The following is a 20,469-nucleotide window of genomic DNA, read 5'->3' on the forward strand; positions in this document are numbered from 1 at the left end:
TTATCAGGAATTTTTTTTTCAAACTAGAAGCTATGAAGTTCTAGAAACTCTACTTTTAATAGTTCTTTTTAAAGGTTTTATAAGTTTAGAGGAGACTGAGTGAAGAAGGTATTCTAGGAAATGATATTCCCTTTTATTTAACCTTTGTCAATGCTTGTTAACACTAATAAATGGCAGTCATTTTCATTGGCAAGAAAGTATAAGTCTTCATTTTCAGAGTAAGACTAATACATTGAAAAGTTCCAGTTCGCTTTTATTTTAAATGTATTAGTCAAAAATTACATTTTTGAGAGTTAGCTGACAAATATTTGTTTCTTTTCATTGCTTATAATTTTTTATTATTTAAAAAGATTGAGAAAGTTTGAAAATTTATGTTTGATTTCAAATTATAATTTTAAAGATTGTAAACATTGGGCCTTGATCTTCATATAAAGAGAAATCAAATTGTCTCCTTGCTTCTCATTCATTACTTGCATTGAAAATGTAGAGTAAATAGAAATGTTTATATTAAATTAAGGTTTTTAAAATAAATTCATAAATCAACACCATTGTCATTATGATTCATATGGAATTTTAACCCGACACTGACAATGAGTTTATAGTGAGTTGCCATTTTTGTTTAGTGTACATACATATATCTCTATATAATTATATATTTGTATATTCCTATGTGTTTCACACACACACACAATTATTTGAAGTATTTTGTTAGAATGGATACTTCTACCAACACAAATCACAAACTGTTTTGTACTACCAAAAAGGTCCTTATGAGTTGTAGCCAAAAAAAAAATTAATTACTTTCAGGCTAATAATTTTCTGAAAATTATTTAAGCTCAAGTCACATGCAAGAAGTGAGTGTGCAGCCTAAGTTGCCACTTTTAAAAAGTGTTTTATGTTGAAATGGCCTTCAGATACCTGAGTGTTACTTTGAACTATTTAATTTTACCTTTAATTAAAAGCCAAAGTATATTTATTTATTATAATCTAATAACTGCCATACTTCTGTGTGTATGTACATATATATGCATGAATATGTATATATTAGCATATAGAGAATATTTATTTGTATGCATTTTGATCATCTAAATAATTTACCATAAACAAAATACATTTAAGAAAAATTAGTTCAGTATTTTATGTATGTCTTGTATCACTATAATAACTTGATAGGTTTTCTTTTAGTAAAAATGTTTCTAAGGCAGCTAGGTGGCACAGTGGATAAAGTGCTGGGCCTGGAGTCAGGAAAACCCAAGTTCAAATCCAGCTTCAGACACTTACTAGCTGTGTGGCCCTGGAGAAGTCACTTAACCCTGTTTGCATCAGTTTATGAAAAACCACCCTAGTATCTTTGCTAGGCAAACTCCAAATGGTGTCACAAAGAGTGGAACATGACTGAAAAACAACGGAATAATTACAAGACGTATGTTTCTAGACATTAATCTATAGGCTCCCATCGATACTAAATTTATTCTTTTTTTTTTTGGATGGTACCATTCAATATATCATACCTCTAATTTCTGCCACTATAGTTGTTTGGATCAATTCAATTAATTACATGTTATAATTGTAATTTTCATTAGATCAAAGACCAATTACTTTTCTGAATATTTCTATATTGTATTACATCAAAAATTTTTCACTAAAAAGATATAGATTTCATTTAAGATAGAGGGTATACAATATTGCTGAACAATTAAGCCTTATGAGTAAGAATAAAAATAAGAAAGTAATATTGTTTGGTGCAGAATTTAAGTGTTATGTTGTGGGTGGCTTACAAAACTAAGACTTCAAGGGCATATGAGTAGGTAGCGATGAAAACATTCTGCCTTGCTCCCTACCCTCATATCCTTTTAATCTTGGCAGCTGCAAGTGAGCCCCAACCCATATCAACTCAGTCTCAGACTTCGGGGTCAACCTTAGCCATAAACTTGGGAAAAATAAAGGAGCCTTATGTCAGCAGCTTGCTGGCTTAGCATCAAATCTTCTGGCTCTATTGTTACTAGGTTCTTTGCCTCATTCTCTACCTCTCCAGGTACTATTTTTCTGATATGTGCCAGTAGTTAAGTATCCTGCTTTTTACTCCCTTTACAGACTCAATTCTCCTAATAATGTTAAAACTACAAGACATGCAGCCAAAAGGCTGTGTTCAAATCCCAACTCTTTTATCTACCATCCATGTAACTTTGTAAAACATATCAGTCAACAGCATTTATTAAGCACCTACTCTATGTTAGACATGGTACTGTATGCTAGGGATAAAAAGACATAACTTCTTTGAGCCTCTGTTTTCTGATCTATAAAATTAGGAGGTTTAAATGTGATGATATCCTGGATTCCTACAAACTCTAAATCTATGACACCATGATCTTCAGTAACTCAGCTTCTTGTCTACTACTTCCATGTTTCGGGGCTAGATTTATTGCCTTTAAATTTCAGTCTCCAAATTTTCATGCTTTCCCAGGATCTTTTCCCAGACTACCATGATACTGACTACCAACTACTATGGGTGTCTTCCAATTTCCTACCATTTGGGTCTATGAAGATTAATGTTCTGTCTATGTTTTGATCAACATTTCCACCTCCCTCTGTCTCCAACTTACAAACCCTATTGAGTTTTTGCCTAATAGGACCTAAAAAAATTTTTTTTGTCCTTCCCCTTGTACCTGATTTCCAATTGGGAATCTGTTTCTTTAGATTAATTTTACTAGGCATGACTCTGAAACAGCTAATTCTTACACATACTTACATGTTTAGATAGATTCTCAACTTTTTATCAAGCTGGGTCACTTGTCTGGATTCTCAAAACCAGCTTTTTCCTGGTTTGGCTTATCACACTATAGGCTGTTACATTAATGACAAAGAGGATAGTCAATTGTCTTCTAAACAAGGAAGTGTCATGAAAAGAGTCACATAGGCATGAATGTGTTTGACATTTGAAAGTGACAGTAAAAACACTATCCTACCTGGATGAGAGTTTTTTGTTAGAAGTTAGTGACTCAATCAAGTAGGGAAGCGCCAGTTATAGAAGAGTCTGTAATTGTGATGAACATTAGGGAAGATGTTTCTAAATCACATAATGAAACTACTATATTAGGAAAATTAATATGGCAGTAGTATACAAAGTGCATTCCAGAAAAGTAGAGACTAGAATACATCACTGTAATCTAATGAGATGATGGCAGCTAAAGTGGTGTGTGTCAATGGGAATGGAAAAGTAGAAAATAAAAAGATAATTCTTTTTTTGCTAATCTCTTTTTAATACACATTTGCTTTTAAAACTTTGAGTTCCAGATTTTTTTCCCTTCTTCCCCCCTCACCCAATCCCACTGGGAAGATAAGAAATTCAATATAGGTTGTACATGTGCCCATATCATTTCCATAGTAGTTATATTGTGAAAGACTAACTACATTTCCCTCTATCCTATCCTGCCCCTCACTTATTCTGTTTTCTCCTTTGACCCTGTCCCTTTTCAAAAATGTTTGCTTCTAACTACCCTGTCCCCCAATCTGCCCTCCCTTCTATCATCCCCCCTCTTTTTCTCTTCCCCCCCCTATTTTCCTGTAGGGTAACATACCCAATTGAGTGTGCATATTATTCCCTTGTTAAGCCAAATTAAATGAGAGTAAGGTTGTCCCATTCCCTTTTACCTTCCTGCTCTTCCCCTCCATTATAACAGTTTTCTCTTGCCTCTTTTATATGATAATTTACTATCTCTTCCTTTCTCCTCCTATAATCTATCTCTACCTTTTTCCTCCCAATAAATTCCTCTCTCACTAATTAATTTTATTTTTTAGATATAATCCCTTCATATTCAACTCATCCTGTGCCCTCTGTCTATGTATACATGTACATACATATGGCCACACTCACATATATATTTATATACACCGACAGCCTCCTATACATATATATACATATATATATATTCCCTTCAACTGTCCTCATACTGAGAAAAGTCTTATGAATTATTGTTTTTTTCATATAGGAATGTAAAAAGTTCAAATTTAATAAGTTCCTTATGATTTCTTTTCCCTGTTTACTTTCTCATGCTTCTCTTGCTTCTTGTATTTGAAAGTCAAATTTTCTATTCAGCTCTGTTTTTTTCATCAAGAATGGTTTAAAATCCTCTATTTCATTGAATGACTATATTTTCCCCTGAAACATTATACTCAGTTTTGCTGGGTAGGTGATTCTTTATTTTAATTCTAGCTCCTTTGACCTCCGGAAAATCATATTCCAAGCCCTTAGATCCTTTAACGTAGAAGCTTCTAGGTCTTGTGTTATCCTGATTGTTTCCACAATACTTAAATTGTTTCTTCCTGACTGCTTGCAGAATTTTCTCCTTGACCTAGGAACTCTGAAATTTGGCTATAATACTCCTAAGAGTTTTCTTTTGGGGACCTTTTTCAAGAGGTGATTGGTAAATCCTTTCAATTTCTATTTTGCCGTCTGGTTCTAGAATATCAGGGCAATTCTGCTTGAGAATTTCTTGAAAGATGGTGTCTAGGCTCTTTTTTTTTTTTTTTGCTTTTTGGTGGGCAATTGGGGTTAAGTAACTTGCCCAAGGTTATACAGCTAGTTTGTGTGTGTGTGTGTGGGGGGGTGTTAAGTGTCTGAGGCTGGAACCAAACTCAGGTCCTCCTGACTCGGGCACCGGCGCTTTACTCACTGCACCAAAAAAGCTATTTTTGATCATAGCTTTCAGGTAGTCCAGTGGTTTTTCCAGTGAGATATTTCACATTGCCTTTTATTCTTTCATTTGTTTGGATCTGTTTTATAGTTTTATGATTTCTCATAAAGTCATTATTGCTCCAATTGCTCCAATCTAATTTTGAAGGAATTATTCTCTTCAGTGTGTTTTTGAAATTCTTTTTCCATCTGTCTAGTTAGGCTTTTTAAGGCATTCTTCTCCTCACTGGCTTCTTGGGCCTCTTTTGCCATTTGAATTAGTCTATTTTTTAAGGTGTTATTTTCTTCGGTCAGGTTATTGACTCGCTTTTCTTGATTTTCTTGCATCATTCTCATTTCTCTTCCCAATTTTTCCTCCACTTCTCTTACTTGATTTTCAAAATCCTTCTTGAGCTCCTCCATGGCCTTCATATTTTTCTTGGGAGCTTTTGATGCAAGAGTTCTGACTTAATTGTCTTCCTCCCGTTCCATGTTTTGATCCTTTTTGTCTCCAAAAAAGGAATCTATGGTAGGATTGTGTTTCCTCTGCTTGCTTATGGTGCCAGTCAATTACTTGACTTTTGGACTCTTTGCCATGGTAGAACTCTGCTTTCAGAATAGAGAAAGCTTTGTCCCAAATTGCTGGGATTTGTACAGCTGCTGGAACAATTAGGAGGGTGCCCTCTCTGCAGCCCCAACAGGCTCTAGCACTTGGCTACACAACCCAGAACCTCTACCCAAGACCATGATCCAGGTAGGTTAAAACAAAAGCAATTACCCTATGGTTACTTGGTCCCTCTACCATCTGCAGGCCAGGAGCTTCTGAGGCAGCCACGTGGCACAGCCATGGTGCCTCTGCCGCTTCTCATCCCAGGGGCAGGGGCCAGACTAGACTCTTCCATGCCCCCCTGTTCCAACAAAGTTCCATAGTGACCTTTTATTTTGTCTTTGGTGTTTATGGGTTGAGAAGTCTGGAAACTGCCACAGCTGCTGGTACTTCACTCTTGAAGTCTGCTCTGGTTGCTGCTGGTTGGGGCTGCCCTGGGGCCAAAACCACTCAAGTGGGGCTGGGCTGAGCTCCCAGATCATTGGGATACACCCTTCCTGCTGGGATGTCTTCAGTAGGAGATTTGTTTCTCTCTGTCACTTTGTGGGTTCTATAGCTTTAAAATTTGTTTAGAGTAATTTTTTACCAATAAAAAGATAAATTAAGACATCAGCAAGATATAGGAGAATTAAATATGTGATGAGTCAAAGTTAACCTGGAAATTTAATTATTTGGGAAAGTGAGAGACAGTTGTCAGCAGCAAAATAACAGGAAAATTTAAAAGAGGGAACAAATTTGTGGGGAAAACTAGTTCATTATGAACATAAAGAGTAATATGATAGGGACAGATGAAGATACAATACTAGAAGCTTAGTAAAGTGTCATATCAGTAAACTTGGGATTCATCAAGAAAAAACTGAGTCTAACGTAATAGAAGTAGATTAACTCCCCCACCCAAGAAAACTGATTGGTAAGTAGGTAGACAAAAACAAAACCCTAGAATATGACCAGTATTAGTGGTATGAGGGAAGAAAAATCAATTGTATACAAAAGGAGACAGAGAAGGCATGGTCAGAAAAGTAGAAGGGCCAGAATAATGTTGTGGAACAGAAATGAAGGGAAGGAAGAATTTCAAGAAACTAGTGCTTAGCATTGAGAGTCCATAGAGATTTTCAAAATGAGCACTGAGGCAATGGTGCTAGGTTTGGTTGGAAAAATTCAATTCATTTCTATAAATATTTAATGTCATCTATAGCCAAGGACATTGTATTAGGCATTGTGGTCAGTACAAAAATGAGAAAAGACAAATTACTTTCCCCTAAGGACAAGGAGTAAGAGAAGTATAAAACCAGCTGAAATAAAAAAGCAGAACAATTTCAGTTCTGTAACAGAAGCATTAATGAAATGATATAGTTTAGAAGAAGTAGAAAGCATATTTAAATCAGGAGCTCAGATGTTTCGGGGACAAGGTGTGTTTAAGTTGGCTTTGAAGGATGGATAAGGTTTTGTTAAATGGATGATATTCTAGGACAGAACTGTATGAACAAATTTTGGGAAGTGGGAGAGTATGATGCATGTTTGGGGAATAGGTAGTAATCCACTTGGGCTGTGGGAGATAAAACTAAAAAGAAAGGTTAGAAATGGCAAGCTGAGGAATCAAAGGGTGTGATGCAATGGAAAGAACCCTGGATTTGGAGTCTAAAGACCTGTATTTAAATGCTGTAAGGATTTATTTGTGTAACCTGGAGCAAATCACTTCACCACTCTGGACCTCTGTTTCTTCAAACTTTAAAATAAAGAAGTTGGCCTAAATTAGATCTCTTCTGTCTCTAAAGCCATTATCCTATGCTCCTGTTACTTTAGTCAAGAGGAAATACTGAAGCATCAAACATTTTAAAGCAGGGGACTGACTTGAACATAACTAGGTATTTATAAGATTTTTGAGGGACAATTTTCTTAGGGGAGAAAGCCCTTTACCCAAATCCCAGGATACCCTAAGATAATGTGAAAGAGACAGCACCTGGAGCAAGGAAGTAAATTGGTATATATTTCACTGTTCAATTGCTGGCCAGCAGGCATCAATAAAAACTGAGGTTAAAGGTCAGATATTAAGAAAGAGAAAAGACCACAAAATCCAAGCAGGTTCCCAGAATCAACAGCTTTCTCATGTTGACAAATGCTTCGAGTTCCAAGCAGTGTTAATTTTTTAGGCCACTGTCCTCAAATACTAAGAGGGGAGAGGGAAAATTAGGGGCATGAGAACTCACCAGTCTGCTATTATGATGGGCTCAGTTTAAAGCTGTTGTCTAATTTGGTTTCTTCTGCATTCCTACTTTGAAGCAGCTCTCTTTGTTCTTCTTTCCTGAGGTGATTAAATCAGCCTGAAAGACAATATTTGTATGTGGGTGGATGGGTGAGGAGTGTCAGGGAGAAGGTAGAAATGGCGTCAGCCAGCTAGCATCTATTAAATGGTGTCCCATGTATTTATATAAAATAAATACAAAAAACAGGCAAATAGGGCATAGAGTGGGAACCCTAACAGTTGGTGGGATCCATCAAGGCCTCCAAGAATATACAAGACTTGACACCTAATTCAATATAGGGAAGAAAAGCAAAAAGAAAAATCAAACACAATGCTAAAGTTGCAAAGTTGGATTGTAGAAATAAAGTGGTACCACTGATAAAAATCAGGGATCTAGTTGAATGTTGCAGATTATATGTTCAGTTTTAGACATATTGAATTTGAGGTGCTAGATGGACATCTCATTGGAAGCACGTAGTAACAGAACTGAAAATATAGGACTGCAGATGATTAAATCATGAAAATCCCTCAAAAAACCTGTATTTGTCAAATGAAAGCCAGGTGGCAAGGAGCTAAGTAAGGAGTTACTTAGTGGAGAAGAACTAAAGAGAGCAGGTGTAGACCATTTGTTGAAAGATTTTGGCAAGGAAAGGGAGATCTTTTATGCCATGATGTTCCCTAGTACAGATTCTATTTTAACGTTACCATAAATTTGGTTTTTATAAGCTTACTTATAGAGGGTCAGATTTACTTAATCCTATGATTTCAAGTGGACATTCTCACTTGTTTAACCAATATAAGTCTGATAAAAATGAGCAGAAACATTTTTTATTTAAAACCAAAAAAAAAAACTTTTTAAAAATTTCAAACATTATTTGTTTCTGTGGTCTGTGATTTCATTAGGAAATATAAATTACTTTACCCCTAAAGTCAATCTTGTTCCTGATTTGTAAAAGTCTGACAATATAGTAAATAAATAGGAGCAGATTTTTAACCTCCATAGAAAACAAAAATGAACCAATGGATCAAATACTCTCTTTTCATTGCCTTGCTCTATATATAACTTTTCTGCTTTCAACACCTATTTAAAAACGATCACATACTTATGTATCAGTATGCTGTGAACTTAATTTAAAACATAACAGTTGTCATACCAAGTAACTCAAAACACTAAATGACCCACTGTTGAATGACTCTATTCCGTATTATTAAAGTGTACATTTTGTTGATTTTTTTTTAATAATTGAAGTCAGGGATAGAATTCAATAACACTTGCATATAAATTTTTAAAAATGAATGTTCATTTTCCAAGTTGGGGCAATTTGTAGTACCTAAGGAATTTTAAACTTATAAGAAAAAAAATATTCAACAATGAATGCTTCTTCTTGAGTTATCTGCTTAAATTCCATTATGCTTATTCTAGTACACCCATTCATATACTATTTAAATCAAGAATTTTCAGTTGTTTTAATTATTAAAAGTTTGGCATTTTTACTCGTATAAGTTTATTGTTTTTACAATGAAAGATATTCAAAAAGGCTGGATCGCTGAGCCAACTATCATAAGATGAAACCTGGGGTAGGGACTCAGTCTCTAAATATTTAAGTGCCTAATTAATAGTGGAGATAAAAGCAGAGTCAAAAGACAGGAAGGAAGGAAGGAAGGAAGGAAGGAAGGAAGGAAGGAAGGAAGGAAGGAAGGAAGGAAGGAAGGAAGGAAGGAGGAAAGAAAGAAAGAAATGTGTTTTTTTATATATTTTTATTTCTTTTTGCGGAAGCAGGAACTATGATTTCATTGATATGAGGAATTCCTTTCGTGGAACTTTTCTCCAGTAATGCAAATAGACTGCTCATTTATATCTCAGAATGTAAGATAATTACTTGGATAATTACCCCTCTATCTAGTCCTTCATATTGCCTTTCTTTTTTTTTTACACTATAATAAATACTATCATGAAAATAAAATTATTTACAAATATTACCAAAGTGCATTAAATTCTAAAAAACTTATTTTTGCCAGAAAAAAATTAGATATTTTTCTTTTTAGAGTCAACAACATATGTGAAGTGACCTTTTCATGTATTTACTATTCCTACAATTTCTGTTCTCATGCTTCCATAATTAAAATTAGTTCTATAAGCACACAGTGAGAAAAATAAAAAGAAATGGACTTCACATCACAAAACCGTGGGTTCCCATCCTAGAGCTGTCACCCATCTCCTGTCTGAATCAGTATCTTCTTCTATAAAATGGGGAGAGTATTACTCAGATTTTGTGTTATCTCAAGGCTGTTTTAAGGAAAGCTTTATAAGCTAAAATATGATGTATCTGATATTAGTATTATCATTAATTGTCTACATATCCTAGTCCCTAGTTCCATTAATTTCATTATGGAGCATAATGTTTGAGTGGAACTGACCCCAAAGGGCTGGTTGAGTATTTATTTAACCAGGTGACCCCTGCCTCAATCAGAGGTAAAAAACACAAAGCTTTTGGTTTTTACAAAGCAGGTTAAGGCTTCTCTTAGCAGAGAAGTGATGAACTGAAGGTGAGGACTAAGTCATGTATTATTTGAACATCATCAGTGCAAGAATCACTTTGGCATGACTATATTTGTTACAAGCATTTTGTCTTACTCTTCTTTTTCATCATGGAGGATAGGGAGGGAGAGAGAGAGGAGAGATTTGTATTACATTTTAAAAGAAGAAATAGGAAAAGGAGTGTGTGAAAGTTAGAGAACTGTGTCTACTTGGAAGAGACGTGATTAGCAGTTTCACCTCTCTTGCTCTGCCAGAGGAGTGGGATTTCTGGGAATGATTTAGATGGGAAGCTAAAAGACTAGATCAGGGGTGAAGAACTTGTGTCCTCAAGGTCACATGTGGCCCTCTAGGTCCTCAAGTGCAGCCCTTTGACTGAATTCAAACTTCACAGAACAAACCCCCTTAATAAAAGGATTTGTTCTGTAAAACTTGGACTCAATTAAAAGGCTGTATCCAAGGACCTAGATGACCACATGTTGCCTCAAGGCCAACAGTTCTCCACCCCTGGACTAGATTATAGGAGTAAGCAAGCATCTCTGTCTTCTACACCAATTCAAAGTGAAGTCAAAGGTTCTGAACTCACTATATTCATTCATTTCCCCCTAGAATATACTAAGAATCATCTGTCAGGATGGGGAAAGCATACTAGTACAAACTGAAGAGCCCAGTGCCTCTTATGTACTTAAAGTATGCTGTCTTTTATTTGTCATATATATGTAAATTTCAATTTATAATATTCACTGGTAGCATATAAGGGTTTCTTGGGGGAGGGTAAAGTCACTAAAATATAAAATCCATAAAGATATGAGAGTTTTTAAACAATTTTTAAAATGTATATGTTTTCTGAGTTGGTGGGGGGGGGGGGGCAGCTAGTTTCTAGTTCTTAAGCAGATTTGTCAAAACATGCTGTAGAAAAAAATGGATCTTGTTTTTTATGACCCTAAAGGAGTAAGGGAAAATATGTTTTGGGGCAGGGTTCAGGAAATTAAGTCCAACTCAAGAAACTCAAAAGTCTCTAGAGATCATGATCTCTAGAAGGAGTATCTCTGGCACCTTTCATGAATACTAAACTCAAATTAAAAAAAAAAGTTTAAAATAAAATCTCAGCAAACCATGTCCTGTATTTAAATGTAGTAGGTTGGTTTTTGTTTTGGTTTTTTGGTTTTGTTTTATTTTTTTTTGTAATTTTCTCATTGATCCACTGCTAGAAATAGTAACTTCTAGTACCTCAATAAACCAACATGCCAGTTTATATTAAATTCATCATAAATTATAGCAAGCCATGAAAAACAAAATCTCAGTTTCCTTTGTTCTCCTTTGAAATACTTAAGAGGTTGCTAGCTTCTAATGAGGAGAGGGATAAGCTTTTTAAAAGAAAAGTTGTTCTTTATACACCATTACATGCTTTCCAGTTATAGATAAAGTAAATTTTATATAAAATATGTGTCCAATAAAAATACTTTAACATGATTAGCAACAACATAGATGACTACAATAGATTCTGAAAAGCAAAAACCTGAACTCTTAAAAATCTAAATCCATAGCTGGAATAAAAAGTTACTTGCTAACCAAAGGTAATATTTAATTTGTTAGGTACGTAAAGAATATGGGAAATGTCTACGTACACATTGCTGTAGTGGCAAAAGTACAGAGAGTTCCATTGGCTCAGGGAAAACATCTGGTTCTCGAACTCCTGGACGCTATTCCACAGGCTCACAGGTAAACAATGTTTGTTAACTGAAATGGAATGTCTATTGTCCACATACTGTTTTGATTTCCTACCCATTCTTGCTCAGTGATGAGCGCCATCCCAAATGTTAAACTCATAAATTGTTGGGGGAAAAAGGTTCCTCCTCAAAATGATATTAGGTTATAGCAGGAATTGAAAAAGTTACAATTCTAATAAAATCACAGAATTGCATGATAGAGTACAGACCTGATTGAGGAATTTGAGACACTGAAGGTTTTATTTCATATTAACTCTATATTACACAATACAGAAGAATTGAGTATGATGTATAAATCTAAATTCTACAGAGTTAGCATTAATGATCTAAATAGTCACTAGTTTTAGTCAGTGTTCAAGCAGACTCAAGAATTTTGCTATTTCAATCAAGATGTAAATAAAACCCTAAAAATATTATTGACAGCTATAACAAAAACATACAAATTTTTAATAGGAGTAACTGCTTGTTTCACTGAATTTTTTCATTTAATTTCCTGAAATAATTTTCAAATAAAATTCTGATACAGAATTATTAATTATCAGGGTAACACTCCCTCAAACTACATTAGGTGATGCTAGTTTTTTAAATATATTCAAAGACCAGGTCTATTGGTTTGTATATTATATGGATTTCTAACAAAACTCATCCAACTACTCCAGTAATAACAATAATAGATTAGACATTCCCTGATGGACACGAATCAAAACCTGGAAGATACTATACATATATAACACTGAACATGTTAATTTCAAAACTGTCTAAGCTTGTATCCCTGTGAAATTTAATCTTGACATATTAGGTCCATAGCTTTAGCCTGGTGAGACATACTGGCTACTCTAAATCTCCACATACATGATAGTTGTGTCAGCAATATCTTTATCTAAGTAATTTATAGAAACATTAAATAGAACAGACCCAAACATAAGACCTTGGAACACACTAATTAAGACCACCCTTTACGTTAACATCAATTACTATTCTTTTGGTCCAGTCTTTTAGTCAGTTCTATACTATCTATCTAACTGTACTGTCACATAGCCTGTATTTTGTGAAATAAACTCTCCAAATATTCACTAAGTACCTGTTAGGAACAGACCACTCACTGTATTGGAGATTGGGGATAAAAAGACAAAAATTAAAAAAAAAAGTTCCCAGGAAGTTCTTATTCTCCTGAAAATTACTAAATGCATGTATTCAGAGAAGCAAATTAAAAGTAATTTAAGAAGGAAGACATACTATCAAATAAAGAATTAAGAAAGACTTTGTAGAGGCACCTGAACTGAGGCTTGAAGGAAGATAAAGTTTCAGGGATTCAAAAGTATAGAAGGAGTTACATTCCAGGCACAGAGTTTGACCTCATGAATTTAGTGAAAGATTTTATTAAATGACTCTCTGAAAATTTTAACTTCAAATTGACCTCACATCATATATTTCTGCCACATGTATCTCCAGGGGGATAGCATTTAAAATTTGTTAGCCATGTTGTCTGAGGAGTTTGTCACTCCTGGTTGAGATAGCTGCCTTTATTTCATAAAATCCAAAGTAATCTTGAATACAAGAAAGAGCAGAAAAGGTAGGACAAAGGGATAAGATAGGGAGTGAGAGTGAGTGACTTTGGGAGAGATGATAGCATTTTTTTAAATTCCATGCCTACATAAGAGAAACCAATCATGATTTCTTTTGTTAAGGTAACCAGTCATATCTGTCATTAAATTAACTTTATCTGAGGATTTTACCTACCAAATTATGATACATATATAATACATTATATATGCATGTGTGTGTGCATATATAAAAAGACTAGTGATTGAAGAGAATTCATTCACTTTTTCTCTGGCTTTTAAGAGGTTCATTCAGTTTTATGTTAGCCCTAATGTCACCCTATTCAGGAAGATGTCTAATTGTTAAGGTATTTTTTTAGAATAATGTGCAAAATGGATTGGACTAGACAATCTTTAGGATCCCTTCTGTCACTACAAATCTATGATGCCTTAAGAACAGACCTCTGTCATTATGAAATGAACTTATTTTTTTCTTCATCTGAGCTCCAAAGGAAATGGGATAACTTTAGGAAGCTGCTTGCCTTAATAATCCAAATGAAACCCTGTGAACTAAGTGTTCATCTTGTTTAATTATCTTCCTTCTAGGAAATGACTTGGGTGACAGTCAGAATAATGTCCCTAGAACTATTTCTTTTCCCCTTCTATCTCATGTCAGATGCATTAAATGTAAAGAGATACCACCTGAATGGGAATCACCTTACAATTCTACTACCAATATACCAAGATTCCAAAGTACCAGTATCTAAATTTTCCAATACTCATTTTAACAGCAAATTAAATGTCAGTTATGAAATATTTGGAGGACTGTTTGGAGGAAAATGACTCTTTTAAAAAAAGCACAGGAAAGCTTCTAGGAAAAGACCAAAAATATAGTCTTTGACAGATCTTAAAAAAAAAAACAAACAAAAAGCCCCAACAAATTTCCGTTTAGACAATCTACTTCAAGCTTATGATAATCCTTTCAAAGCATGACTGTTTCTTAATCCTTATTTGTAAAATCAATTGCATATGTAATTGTCTTGCACTCCAGTTTAATTTTTTTACCTTTGTTTAAAGTATACAGTTTTTTCTTCCAGGTCTATGTATGTCTGGTGTTTCTCTTCACAAGTATCACCAAAACTGAGTTTTCACTTTAAATTTTATCAAATCTTAAAATGTTAGTTCTTCAGGGGCGGCCAGGTAGCACAGCGAGTAAGAGCACTGGCTCCAGTGTCAGGATGACCTGGGGATCGAATCCAGGCTCAGACACTTAGCAACCACCCAGAAACACCTGGCCATGTAACCTTGAGCAAGCTACTTAACCCCCATTGCTTAGGGGCGGCCAGGTGGCTCAGCGAGTAAGAGCACCAGCTCCAGTGTCAGGATGCCCTGGGGATCAAATCTGGGCTCAGATACTTAGCACCACACCCAGAAATAACTGGCTGTGTAACCTTGAGCAAGTTACTTAACCCCCATTGCTTAAAAAAAAAAGTTAGTTCTTCATCAAAAGACCAAAGTTAATGGAAAGTTTAACACAGTACTTTCATCATTTTGTTGTTATTCAGTTGTTTCAGACTCTTCATGACCCCATTTGGGGTTTTCTTGACAAATATACTGGAGTGGTTTGCCATTTCCTTCTCCAGTTCATTTTACAAATAGGAACCTGAGGCAAATGGAGTTAAGTGACTTGCCTAGGGTCACACATATAGTAAGTGTCTGAGGGGGGATTTGAACTCATGAGGAGGAGTTTCCCTGATTCCAGGTCCCAAAGTTCTATACACTGTATACACCAAGCTGCTCACTTTCATCTTCATAACTCCAAAAGAACTATTGCCTCTCAAGACACTAAAGATTTCCTGATGATAGAATTATCAAACTAGAATAGGCCTTAATGATATAGACCAACACCTTCTCTTGAAAGATAAGGACATGGAGGTCCAGGAAGGGTAAGTTTGTCTGAGGTCACATAGCAGGGGCCCTGAGATACAATCCCAATGAACCTTTTTCTCTATTTTTCATATTGAGTTCAATTGTTTCATAAGCTTTGCTTATCACCTTTATGAAGATTACTCCTAAATCTCTTTCTCCATCATTTAACCTCTGCTCCAGAACTCTGGTGCTACATTTCCAATAGTCTACTAAAAATTTCCATGAGTATATTCTTCAGTTACCTCAAAATGTTCAAAACAGAATTCAACAGGTTCCTTCAAAGCCTATCCCTCCCCCTTCCATGCCTATTCATCAGTTACAATATTAGCTGTTCACAAATTTCCTGTAGAATATTTAGGAATTTTCTGTAGCTTTTAGTCTAAGTAAGTATTTTTGAAATTCACAAACTACATTTTAATACATTTTGAATTCTCCAAACCATAAATTTCTCTTTTTTGTTTGTTGATTTGTTTTACGGTACATATGAATGATGCCTAGATTAACTTCTCTGCTTGTCATAGAGTAAGTCTAATAAAAAAGCTTCTATTTAGTTTCTCCATTTCCCTGGTCATCCAACCTCAAACCTTGAATTCATCTGTAATTCTTCCCTCTCCTTTAGCTTTTACAATCAATTACTTATCAGTTCTACCCTCAAAAGTAACTATATTTCTACTGTTCGTTACCACTAATATTTTCATCACTTCTCTGCTGTTATTATCATACCAGCCTCCTTACTGACCTTCCTCCCTCGCGTCTCTCTCTTATACAGCCTGCCCTTCACAATGTTGTCCATGTGATCTTCCTAATCCATTGCTCTAATCTTTTTATTCCCTTAGTCAAAAACCTCTAGTGGTTCCCCATTATCTACAAAACAAAATAAAATGCCTTATCCTGGCATTCAACAACTTTACTCTATTTCATGTACTTTTTTCCAGCCAAACTGAATGACTCACCACCATTCCCTTTTCTCCTCTTGCTTTCTTATCCATGCTAGAAATAGACTTTCTTTCCCAATCCGCCTGCTGAAATAATTTCCGACTTTCAAATCTCATTCAAATAACTCAATTCAAGTAACTCAATCTGTATGAAGTCTTCCTCAATCCCTGTAGCTAGAAAAAACATCTCTCATCACTTCTCCTTGAATTTCTCACATTGAACCTTCTAGTATAATTATTTATGTTTATTTCCAACCCTGTCTCCATATCCCCTTTTATTAGATTATAAACTCATTGAAAGGCCAGGGAAGGGATGTTATTTCAGTTTTGTTTCTTTAACATATCTAGCACAGGGCCTTATACCAAGTTGGCACTTTTAATGTGTGTTTATCAAACTTAATTGGTCATCTATACTTTTTGAGATGTCCTTTCTTTCTTTAGAGAGGATAATTAATCTGTTTTATTATATTGTGTAGCTTCAGAAACTTCCCTTTTTTCCACCTTGAGACTTAAACAGTTCCAGATACGAGCTCATCTTCTCCTTGCACAGGTATCACATAGCTTCTTGCACTTCATCATCTCTAGTGATAATAATACATTTTCATAATGTGAAGAAAAGGAACAGAAGATTTGCTGATGTCCTTTGTGTCTGAGAAATACACCTGATTGTCTGGGGCATTAAATAATAGCACTACAGGAGATGAATCATTGATCCAGCATTCACTGTATATTATGATTATAAAAATATCAACAAAGCAGCTCATAGCCCTCAAGAGAACACACACATGCAAGTACATGCGTGCGCAAACACACACACACACACACACACACACACCATCTGTACCTTTTTTGTAGGAGTTACATTTGCTAACTTGCATAAATGTTATGAAGATTTTGTTTCTACCAGACTATGCTTTATTTTTCCCAAATATTCCAAATAGGAACATCTAGAGAAAAAAGGATTTAAGTTCTTTCCCTTTTCTGTGGTATTTTAAAAGACTTTATAGATCTCTTAGTTCATTTTATACTATATAGAAAAGGAAACTGAGACCATGAGTGGTTAAATGACTTTCCCAAAATAGAACATGTAATAAATACCATGGGTAAAATTTGAACTCAGCTCTTTGACTCTAAACACAACATTCTTTACACTTCTCAACAGTGTACCCTAAGGCATTAAAGAGAATGATGAGAACTGAGAAGCAAAAGAGAGTTCTTTAACTCTTATCTTGTTTCTATTTTTCTTTGCCAAAAAGAGTTGTCTTTGAACTGTAAAGGGCTGAACATAGCTTTGATAATCAAGAAAGATAAAAAGACCATTAGATTTGTATTTGCTTAGTTGTTGCAATGGTATTTGAAAAATCATGGAGCTTGGTAGAAGTACCACAGGATTTTTTAAAAGGGCAAATGTCTCAGTTTACAGAAAAAAAAAAGAGAGTAGAGAATGGAAAAATACAGTCCAGGAAAGTTTTTACTTAGTTTTCTGGCAAAATTCTACAAATTATTATTAAAGGTTTAGCTAGTGAACGTCTAAAAAGGAAGCTGTGATCACAAAGAGCCTGCATGACTGCATCAAGAACAGGTCATGCCACACTAATCTCATTTCCCTTTTTAATAGGGTTATTAGACTGGTAGGCCAGAGGGATACTGGAGATATATTTTAACTAGATTTTAGCTAAGCATTTGACAAAGCCTATTGTGTTATTCTTGTAGAAAATATGGAAGGACATGAGCTAGACAACAATCTGAATTTGGAAGTGGGAAATTGCTCAAAACAAAGATTTGTCATTAATGGTGTGATACCACTTTGGAAGGTGGGGTCAAATTGTTTGTCCCAGAGGCTTGTGCTGTTATCTTCTATCAATCACTTGAGTAAAAGTTTAGATGATGTACATATCAAATTTGCAGATGCCACAAAGCTGAGAGGGATAGCTATTGTAATAAATGATAGGCAGGAATTTAAAAAAAAGATCCTGATAGACTAGAATATTTGGTCAAATCTAAGATGAGATTTCTGGGGATAAAAATAATGTCTTAGACTTAGATTAAAAAAATCAACTTCACATAAACAAAATGGGGTAGGGGCATGACTAGATAGACATTTATATTAAATATAAAAATTATCTGAGGTTTTAATGGAGTAGAAGGACAAAAATGAGTTAACAATGAATTAACATTGTGATATAGCAGCCAAGAAATCTGATGAAATGTTAGCTATCTTTAAAAAGACATGGGCTCTGGAACTGGAGAGGTGACAGTCTCATTACATTTGGCCCTTGTCATATGCCATCTGAAGTGTTAAGTTCTAGGCATTATATTTTGAGAAGAAAATCAATTAGCTAGAAAGCATTGAGAGGAGGGCAGTCAGGATAAGGAAGGGCTTTGAGTTCATGCCGTCTGAGAATTGTGGAAGAAACTAGGTATATTTAATATGCAGAAGAGAAAATTAAGGATGGAGCATAACTAAGTTTTATGAATTTGAAAGTTTATCATGACAAAGAAGGATTAGACTTGCTCTCATTTACAAAGGATGGAAGTAGAAGTGATGATTGTTAGTTACAAAGGGGCAAACTTATACTTGATGAAAGGAAATATTTACTAATAATTAAAGCTACGCATAAGTGTAATTTCCTACCTTGGGAAATAGAAAATTTGTTTTCAATAGACCACAGATTCATAGAATAAGAGTTTGTAAAGCCAATCACGGCAGTTCTCCTGAGGACTACTGCTGTGAATAACTTTAAGGTTCTAATCACATAGAATAATGAACTCTCTATTTATTCAGCAATAAACTAAAGCATAATATTCAAGAAACTAAAGCATAATATTAACGACAACATAACAACTTATTATTAAGGTGGCCAGTCTTAAACAAAACATATCATTCTGTATATCGTATAGTCATCTTTAAGGGGGAACAGAAAATACAAACACCATACACCCCTAGGTCACAGCAAATTATAATCTCCTCAGTCAGTACAGAGTATCCAAGTAAAGTCCTTTTTCATCTTGACTAGAGTCTGACTTCCAGTTATCCTTAAGGGGTAGCAGAAAGTACAAATACCATCCACCCCTATATCATAGTAAGTTTCAAATCTCATCAGTCAATACAGAGTATTCAAAGTAAAGTCTTCATTCATCTTGACTTGAGGCTGGCTTCCAGACCCCACAGCTCCTCCTCCATGGGCTGACTGCTCCCAACTCTTGGCTGGATTCACATGTAGGCAGCTCTTCACTCATGTTCCATATCTCAGCTCACAAGGACTGCTCCACTCCAAGCTCTTCACAGTTTCTGTTTCTAGGAAAACAAAGCTTAATGGGCCTACAACAATATTTGCACACATTACCAGCAATATCATATCAATTCACTTTCTGTCTGAGAAACCAATACAGAACAACAGACAGGACTTCTATCTGAGAAAGTAACGCAGATCAACAGGCAGTGTGCAAATATCACAAACATTCTCTCTCTTAGTTGTGCTCATTCCCAGCTCTGCTCCACTCCTTCCTGTTCTACCCTTTCAGCAAGCTTCTCCCACCATGGGCTCCCATGTTATTACATTCTTGTCTATTAAGGGCAGGGAAGATCTTCAAACTTCCTTAGACCTATTAAGGGAAATACAATGTATACTGTTTGCAATCAAAGACTCTTGATATAATCAAAGGTGAAGCTCAAAGGCACTTGATTAGTTAAAATGCAATCCAGAAAAAAAAAGCAAAAAAATCCCATTTTGCTTGCCATTGTAGAGCTGTAAGTGACATTAAACACCATTTAACCCAACCCCTTTATAGATAAGGAAACTGAGTTCCAGAAAGGTTAAGAAATGTAAGTTCACATGGATATTAAGTAGTAGAACCAGGATTTGATCCCCTGTCCTCTGACACCAAATACAGTGCCCTTTCCATTGTACCATTATGCTTCAAATATCTTAAGGTCACAGCTTAATGGTCACTTGGAGTGTCTTTTGTAGAGAGTATTCTTGTTCTTTTATGGTTTAGAAACAAATGTTTTCTTAAGATTCATCCAACTTAGATAACCTATGATTCTGCATATTAACCCTTGTCATATCCCATCTGACGTGTTAATGTTATTTCCTTACCTCAAGGTAATATTCCACTAGAATAAGATGGAGGGGAAAACTTTTGTATTTTAAGATGTTGATGAATGAAGTGTCCTGGTTGTTAGAACTTCATCAATATTAATAATGAAGGCCACACTGATGATAATGATGTGGTGGTGGTATAAGAGGGTATAGTAGAAATTAGATTATTACCTA

At 35.1% G+C, this 20,469-nt stretch overlaps 1 protein-coding gene across 7 annotated transcripts in view; it reads left to right on the forward strand.

Annotated features, from left to right (window-relative positions):
* ADGRL3 (adhesion G protein-coupled receptor L3) overlaps positions 1-20,469 on the forward strand; it is a 1,002,012-nt gene that overhangs the window by 942,589 nt on the left and 38,954 nt on the right. For all 7 annotated transcript variants that reach the window (XM_069105304.1, XM_069105298.1, XM_069105300.1 and 4 more), the window contains one exon: positions 11,654-11,779. In XM_069105304.1, the coding sequence (XP_068961405.1) occupies positions 11,654-11,779 (126 nt within the window). The remainder of the gene's footprint in view (positions 1-11,653; positions 11,780-20,469) is intronic.

This window comes from Petaurus breviceps, unplaced genomic scaffold (assembly GCF_028583685.1).
Source record: "Petaurus breviceps papuanus isolate PSGF00001 unplaced genomic scaffold, PetGlider_PUasm1.0 76, whole genome shotgun sequence".
Classification (NCBI taxonomy): domain Eukaryota; kingdom Metazoa; phylum Chordata; class Mammalia; order Diprotodontia; family Petauridae; genus Petaurus; species Petaurus breviceps.